The following is an 8752-nucleotide window of genomic DNA, read 5'->3' as shown; positions in this document are numbered from 1 at the left end:
CAAAGCTATCACTCCTTGTATCTCGGCTGCAGCAAACGAAAGGCTAACGGCTGCTCCCACCTCTACTGAGATCAAAAATGCAGTCTTTGCCATCCATCCCGATAAGGCCCCAGGCCCGGATGGTTTCTCCGCTAGTTTCTTTCAATCCAATTGGGATTCTTTCGGCCCTGCGATCACCAAGGAAATACAAGAGTTCTTTATTTCAGGCGATCTACCATGCTCCATAAATGAGACTCATATACGACTCATCCCAAAGATTCAAAGTCCTAAGCTTGTCTCCGACTACAGACCTATAGCGCTTTGTAATGTCTATTACAAAATCATTTCGAAGATCCTTGCTCTACGACTCAAACCGGTGCTACAAGACATTGTCTCTGAGAATCAATCCGCCTTTATACCTGGAAGAGCCATCTCGGATAACGTTCTCATTACCCATGAAGTCTTGCACTATCTGAAAATATCTGGATCTATAAAGAACTGTTCAATGGCAGTAAAGACAGACATTAGTAAAGCTTATGACAGACTTGAATGGTCTTTCATAAGGGCGGTTTTGGAAAAAATGGGGTTTAGCGATACCTGGATCGGCTGGATTTTGCAATGCGTTTCCACCGTGTCCTACACTTTTCTCCTAAACAATGAAGCTGTGGGGAGAGTCACGCCACAGAGAGGCATTCGACAGGGGGATCCTCTCTCACCTTATATCTTCATCATCTGTGGGGAAGTCCTCTCCAGGCTCTGCAAGAGAGCACAAGCAGTTGGATCTCTACCAGGAATCCGAGTTTCCAGAAACAGCCCAAAGATAAATCACCTCCTTTTCGCTGATGACACGATGATATTCACTAAATCTGACCCCCACAGCTGCTCCGTCCTGTTAGAGATTTTGCATAGCTACGAGCGAGTCTCATGCCATATGATAAATGCACAAAAGTCATCAATAACCTTCTCATCAAAAACGACACCAGAAGTCAGAGCGAGAGTCAAACTGTATCTTGGTATAGAAAGAGAAGGAGGTGTAGGGAAGTACCTGGGCCTGCCAGAGCACTTTGGCAGAAGGAAGAATGATCTCTTCTCTTCCATAGTCGACAGAATGAAGCAGAAGTCTCTGAGCTGGACTACCCAGTTCTTGTCTACAGCGGGTAAGGCCACCATGTTGCAGTCTGTTCTATCTCCCATCCCGAATTTTGCGATGACATGTTTCCAATTACTGGTGAGCCTATGTAAGCGCATACAGTCTGTGCTCACTAGGTTTTGGTGGGACTCAAAGGAGGGAGAAAGAAAAATTTGCTGGATATCCTGGGACAAACTAACGCAACCTAAGAGCATCGGCGGCTTGGGCTTTAGAGACATCCAAACTTTGAATCACCCTCTTGGCAAAGATCTCGTGGAGAATCATAACCAAACCAATTGCCTTTTAGCTCGTGTTCTGTTGGGGAAGTACTGCCACAAAGTCTCTTTCCTCAAGACTAATCCCTCTTCTTCCATATCGCATGGATGGAGAGGCATCCTTCTGGGCAGAGATCTTCTGATCAAGCATTTAGGCAAAGCAGTGGGGAATGGAGACTCTATTAACGTCTGGTCAGACAACTGGATTGAGCCAGTGAGCAACATAAAACCAATTGGCCCTGTACTCGCCCAAGATGTGGATCTAATAGTCTCAGACCTCCTGTTTCGAGAGACACGGGAATGGAATAAGGCTAAGATCGACTGCTTGCTCCCAGAACTATCGTCACAGATCCTCTCTATCCGACCAAGTATCCTTGGAATCCAAGACACATATGTCTGGCCTCTACAAAAATCAGGCCAGTACACAGCAAAGTCGGGTTACTTCTCAATGCATACACAAGGTGACACCTCGATGAGCTCCCCTGTACTGGGACCAGATACATGGAACTGGAAGAAGAACATCTGGTCCCCTCCCCTGCTACCGAAGCTAAAGTTTTTCCTCTGGAAGGTAGCTCTTAATGCACTTCCTACTGGTGACAATCTGCAAAAAAGGGGACTTCTTATCAACACCAATTGTGCTCGCTGTGGAGGGACTGAATCTATTTATCATATCCTTGTTCACTGTACCTTTGCAAAGGAGGTTTGGGAGGTGGGACCGTGGCTCCATCAGCTCAACCCACTGCACTTCGTCAACTTCAAAGAACTTCTACAAGCATCCCACACTTGGGTAAACCTCCCACCGTATGGGATCTCAGGAAACTTCCTCCCTTGGCTCTGTTGGACCCTTTGGACCTCAAGAAACCAGCTTCTTTTCGAGAATAGAACTTGTACGCCGCAAGATGTGGTGACAAAAGCCATTAGTCTGTGTAGAGAGTGGGAGAATGCACAGACTCCAGAGAGATCAGCTCCACATACGCACAGCTCGCCTCTCCAATCACCGGTGATCGATTCCTTAACAGTCATCTGCAACACAGACGCGGCGTGGCGATCAGATCAGAAAGCGGCGGGTCTAGGTTGGATTTTCAGTGATCAGGACTCAGTGGAACTAAATCGAGCATCACGACTTCAACATCATGTCTCCTCCGCCTGCATGGCTGAAGCGCTAGCCATCAGAGAAGCACTCCTGCACGCCTCCTCCCTTAACATCAATCAAATCTGTCTCAGAACAGATTCCCAAGTGCTCGTACGAGCAATCTCCTCGAGAAGTAGAACGATGGATCTTCACGGAGTCCTTTCCGATATCGACTCCCTGGCGTTCTCTCCGTCCTCATCCTTCTCGAAATATTCTTTTCAGTTTATCCCTAGAGCCCAAAACGGCCCAGCGGACTCTTTAGCAAAGTCTTGTCTATTTTCTTTGGGCTTGAAGCCATGAACACCTCTCAAGTTTTATTTTTAATGAAAGTTCAAGTTGACCAAAAAAAAAAAAAGGGTCTCTTTAAATAATCTAAGACCATTTTTCAGACAATTTTTTTGTTATTCAGATAAAATATACACAGGGCCTATCAAGACAATGAGACGGGCCTGTGCATACTGTTTCACGGACCATATTTAACTGGAGTACTTTGGCTATTATATCTATGCATATTGTTACTTTCACTAGACCATATTTAACTGGAATACTTGAAGTTAGGCCAATCCCAAGTTATGATAAAGTCATTAAGTTGCTTACGGTTTAGGGTTTGATTTGTAAGAACGGTGATTTTATTTTTTGGATGTAAAAATATTGTTGTGATTTTTTTTGCTTTGGCTAAATTTGAGCTATAAATATTCGTCTCTGTAGAACAATTATAAAGACATGACTTTAAAGAAGCGTTGTGATTTTATAAAAGTGTCTGTGAACTTTAAAAAAAAATACAAATCAAGATTGATGTAGATTTAGGGCTGTAGATATCATTGTGGTTGCGGAAAAAATCACAAAAATCACAAATTTAGTTACGGAACTCTAATGGTTTAAATAATAAGTATGATAAAAATCCTAAGATCAATATATATATATATATATATATATATACAATACTAAAAGGAGGATATGAGCTTCTCTTAGAGTGTCCACGTATGCATAAAAAATCAACCAATGAAAAACTGCGTTTTTGCCACGTCACACCTTTGTTCTGTCGACAATACAATACAGCTAATTTGACAAAATTGAAAGTGGCCCTGTAAAGAACAACCCATCTATTCCTCGAACATTTTACCCTTCTACTCCGACTCTTCCAATTCACTATGTAACTACCCCTTTCGTGTTTCAAAAAAAAAAAAAACTACCCCTTTCATATTCTTTCTTTCTCTCCCGAGTCATCTCTTTCTGAAACTCGATCTGATCACTGAGAATCTACGACGACGAAGAAGGTGGAGGAGGAAGAGGAAGAATGAGAATCTCAGGCTATGTAATCGTTGTTCTATCTGTAACTGTATTCTATTGCGTCGATCGTAGCGTTCACGCGCGTCCCGTCGTCCTCGTCCTCTCCATCGACGATCTCAACAGCGGCGGCGACGATCCCGGAGTCGGAGACTCCTCTAACTTCGACGAATTCGGCGAATCCGAACCCAAATCCGAAGAGGAGCTCGATCCTGGCTCGTGGCGACAGAACTTTCGATAGGTTGACGGAGGAAGCGGTGGAGGAGATAGAGGCGGCTTCTTCATCCGGAGATCCGCACTCGCAGTCGCTGATGGGCTTCGTCTACGGGACGGGGATGATGAGGGAGAAAAGCAAAAGCAAATTCTTCCTTCACCATAACTTTGCTGCTGAAGGTGGGAACATGCAGTCAAAGATGACACTTGCCTTCACGTATCTGCAACAAGATGTAAGCTAAAAGATTATTATTATTACTATTTGAGTTTAAGCTTTAGAATTTGTTATTTGATTCTCCCTTGTGTTTGCAGATGCATGATAAGGCTGTGAAACTATATGCTGAACTAGCAGAAACCGATGTGAATAGCTTCCTGATCTCAAAGGACTCTCCCGTGGTGGAACCAACTAGGATCCACAGCGGGACTGAAGAAAACAAAGGCGCTCTAAGGAAATCACGAGGGGAGGAGGATGAGGATTTTCAGATATTGGAGTATCAAGCGCAGAAAGGCAATGCTGCGGCTATGTACAAGATTGGACTGTTCTACTACTTTGGTCTGCGAGGGTTAAGGCATGATCACACCAAGGCGTTGCACTAGTTTTCGAAGGCGGTGGAGAAAGGAGAGCCGAGGTCTATGGAGCTAATTTTGTTTCCTCATGTAGTAGTATAATGTTCATTTGTATCTCTATTTTCGTTACATGTTCTATTAAATTTGAAATTTTCAGGCATAAAGTTAAATACAATAAACATTGTTACAGTCGGTCGCCTCCTCTGCCTCTGGGATTCGCATAACATCAAGAAGAATGATGAATATATGGGAATCAGCCTCCTCTTACTATATGAACAGGTATCGACATCTTCTCTTTCTCTGGAATAATATATTCAATCTCTGTCTAATCAATACTCAATAATCGGTTAACAACTTCACGCTCAGTACTGTGATCAACCTTAGAACTCCCTGTATAGCTTTAAATTGACGTTTGCATATGAAAATTCAACTAAATCTACTTATATTACGTATTGATTCGCTGAACAATTCATCCACTTCCAGATGTAGTTGGCCAAATCCTTTCCGTTCAAGGCTCTGATCTGAACAACTCTGCAGCAACAACTCGACTTGCCGTCCGTTTCCTCACTGACCCGTAAGCCATGAATTCATCTTTAAATAGTTTTGATCCTTATCTCATTTAGTTCTTTCTTTCAAATAATTCCGTTGTGGTGTAATGGAATGGAATTCACCACGGTGAATCCAACAATATTTGGAGGTATGGTTATCTACTTTAAAGAATAAAATATGTTCATAGTTATATTTTCCTGCCAAAAACGTATTTTTCTTACTTATATATTATATTTTACTTAATAACATCATCTAAGAAACACTTGGGCTTCACAGGTAATCTCTATGACTCTATCTAAACTCAACACCAGCAACAAAATTTTACTTTGACAACACCATTCATGCTACCAAAGAGTTTACAAACAGGTAAATCAAGTCTTACCAGCCATATTAAGATCATGTCTTGGCCACGCTTAAATGTGCTAATCTTTCCCACATACTGCCTTCACTACAACTCATATTTCAATATCTGTTAATCTTTTCGAAACATACTTCCTCCATGCAGCTTTGTGGTGCTGCAGCGGAGGTCTTTCCCGAGTTGATACCATGGAAGGAAGAAAAAAAAAGAGTTCGTATCAATTGGAGAACTTCACACGTTCATTGCCAACTCCAGTGAACAGGTAAAACTCACGCTTTCAACAATCTTTAGTACTCCTATGTGGCTTCAAAATAGTAACAAGTAATGTTAGGACTTTTCTCCCCATGAAGACAGAATAAGCTGATTTTCTCTGTACGAGTCGTCCAGGAAAATGGCTTGTCGTTTGTATCTTGCACAGGTTGCAACAGGAAGCTCGCAAAATCTCTCTGGTGCAACAGATGTGTTTCTCCTAACGCACCGGGGTCATCGGGTATGTACTGTTCTTCCCGATCCATATTTAAAGGAACACCCTAATTTCAATATATGTGCACGTTTGACGTACTTTCTCTGCTGTTCTGTGTGAACTAGCTGTTGATGACGGAAAGGAAAGTGCAACTTTTGTTGTCTTTGACAGGGAGATGATAAAACTCATCAAGAAAGAGGCAAAGTCTGGCTCCTGCGTAGATACGTTTTAACTTTTCAGATTGGTTTTAAATTTTTTTCCCTTACTCTAAATGCCCCCACAAACGCCAAGCCTACTACAGATTAGTGGCAGTGGGAGGAATGGAGCTACCAAAATGCCTTGAGGAGCTAGCTGGTAATGGATACCTTTTCAGCTACGTGTAACTCCATATAATTTCACCTCCAACCACCACACATTCACCGTCTCTGCCATTAGTGACAACCTCTTCTTTGGCCCTCAGGTAGAGGTGTGGTAATCTACGTTTCACACTCTTTTTTCTGATTTAATGTCCCACTGTTTTGTAGAGTGGCAACAACAACAAAGCTCTTTTTTCTGATTTAATGTCCCACTGTTTTGTAAAGTGGGAACAGCAACAAAGCTCCAGTCGTGGATCTCAAATCTGGACAACCAACAGCATTTGCCAGCTCCGCTGGTGATGCGGCGAAGATAGCACTAGGAAATGATGGAGCAAATCAGCCAGGTTCTGCAGACTGCAGGTAACGACAAAACCCGCAAACGCCCACGTGACTGATAGTATCAAGGCTATCAAACCGTCAACTTCACTTAGCTTTTGTCTCATTTTAATTTATTATATCCATATATTTTCCCTACTTTGAACTTTGGTTTTTGGATTTTCTGAAAATTTCTCTTAATTAAATAATTAAAGTAACGTTGACGTGTCTTTGATTGTCCGTAGCTTTATGAATGTTCAGCTCTGATGTCAACATTGCATTAACGTAGGTACCTGTTAACAAGCATGTTGTGTTGCTAATAAATCTATGATGAGCAACCAAAGAGGTCAACGATTCACAGTAATAATACTAAAACCATACTCAATATATGTATATTACTGTCGTAACCCTAATTCGTTCTTCACCCACCTTTCGACTTCCACCTCTTCCATTTCTCTTCTCTCCAAATCCGTTTCGACGAGTAATTTCAAAACTAATCAAACAATGTAGTGAATTAGTATTGGTGGTCAAAATACCATTCAAAATATTTAAACTAATTCGTAAAAATATATACTACTCCAAGATTCAAACGGAAATGGAAAAAATACAAAAATCACAACATACCATATATAAGATCAAAATAGGTGACATGAGAATAAAATAACAAGAAGATAATATATAGTGTAATAAGATAAAAACTGAAAATTCAGATATACAAACCGCTCATAGCATCATTAACAAAAATAATATAACAACAGTTGAAACCAATAACATCAACCATAACCCTTCTTTAAAAATGGAAACCTCTTATCTATATATATAACAAGAGTTACAATACACTTTAACTAGAAATTAGCATCGCAAGTTTAATTCAACATAATAATATTATAGGAAAAAATTACGCCCGGACAAACCTTCTAGTATGAGTTAAAAGAAAAAAAAATTAATTACCATTATCCTTTCGTTTTTGTTTCGTGCAGGTGTAAAAACCAAAGAAAACACAACTAATAATATACGTAACTAAAGTGGATGTATTGCATTAATTTTGTCAACTTGATCCAGTTTGACTGTAACATCCTGATACATGGCCCAGTTTTTTAAAAGGGAGATGGACTTTCTACGGCCCATTAGATAAAACCTAGGATTTTCCTTCCTTTTTCTTATAAATAGAGAGTCTCCCTTCTTTTTTTTTCCTCACCAGAAACTTGAAGCGGATCTCGGGAGAGATTTAGAGAGACTAGGAAACCCTAGCCGTCAAGCTCCTCTTTTCCTTTTTCTCTATTCTTCTCTCTCTCTCCCGGCGGCTCTCCCGTAGCTCTCTCCTTGCCGGCGCCTTCTCTCTCATAGCCGGCGGCCGAGTGGTGGTGGTTGTAGTCGTGTGGTATGGTGGTGACCAGATCTTATCTCCCTTGCCTCTTGTCCCAGATCCAGGTCCAGATCTAGACTAAGGTGAGATGATTCTAACCCATCTTGTTCCCATGTACTCTATACTCCTTTATGTTGGAGTTAGGTTTGATTAGACCATGTTTGAAAGTTAGGTTGATAGCTCATGAAAACTGCTAGGTTGCTAGATGAATGGATCATGCTGCATAAGAACTCTCATCTTGTTTAAAGGACTTAATGAACTGCCTTATGTTTATGTGGATGATTGTTTATGATGATCGCTTGGGTGATTGGTTGTTGTGATTCCTATGAGGATCCTTGAATGAGAGCTAGGTTGCTAGAAAGAAGTGAATGCCTAAGGTGATAGATATGTAGAATTGGTATCTGTTGTTATGATTGAGAATGTGAAGTGTATTGTGTGAGACACCGATAATGGGTGGCGTCCAGTGAATGCGTGTGAGTTTAAGTGTAAGTGAATGAGAACGAGAATGAGAAAGTGAATGAGAATGAGAATGAGAATGTGAACTTGTCAATAAACTTGTTTGTTGTTCTGTTTGGAACACCGAGAACGGGTGTGCGTCTAGACTAGGATGTGTGAACCTACGGGACAGTAGCCTAACATGAGGTACCCGCAGGAGCCCACGGGACAGTAGCCTAACATGAGGTACTCATGGGAGAGGTGAGAAAGACCGTGAAAGGACAGTGACCTCGAAAGGCGGGATAGAAAATGTGTTAGGCGCCTTAAG

At 41.5% G+C, this 8752-nt stretch overlaps 1 protein-coding gene across 23 annotated transcripts; it reads left to right on the top strand.

The window, feature by feature from the left end:
• The first annotated feature begins 3485 nt into the window (after positions 1-3485).
• On the top strand, positions 3486-7053 carry LOC106446578 (ERAD-associated E3 ubiquitin-protein ligase component HRD3A-like). 23 transcript variants are annotated; one of them, XR_007326660.1, is made up of 10 exons: positions 3487-4248; positions 4328-4644; positions 4740-4861; positions 5066-5279; positions 5408-5497; positions 5637-5751; positions 5908-5979; positions 6078-6156; positions 6254-6418; positions 6534-6853. XR_007326660.1 is itself a non-coding variant. In XM_048763812.1 (2 exons), exons 1-2 carry the CDS (start codon positions 4114-4116, stop codon positions 4610-4612), a joined length of 420 nt encoding a protein of 139 aa, XP_048619769.1. In that variant the 5' UTR covers positions 3502-4113; the 3' UTR covers positions 4613-4686. The 23 variants fall into 23 exon arrangements, 1 of the variants encoding a protein (XP_048619769.1); XR_007326662.1 differs by having other exon boundaries at positions 3488-4248; positions 6124-6156; XR_007326657.1 differs by having other exon boundaries at positions 5637-5979; positions 6124-6156.
• The last annotated feature ends 1699 nt before the right edge of the window (positions 7054-8752 follow it).

Source organism: Brassica napus, chromosome C7, assembly GCF_020379485.1.
Source record: "Brassica napus cultivar Da-Ae chromosome C7, Da-Ae, whole genome shotgun sequence".
In the NCBI taxonomy this organism is placed as follows: Eukaryota; Viridiplantae; Streptophyta; class Magnoliopsida; order Brassicales; family Brassicaceae; genus Brassica; species Brassica napus.
This window is presented reverse-complemented; position numbering and strand designations above follow the sequence as displayed.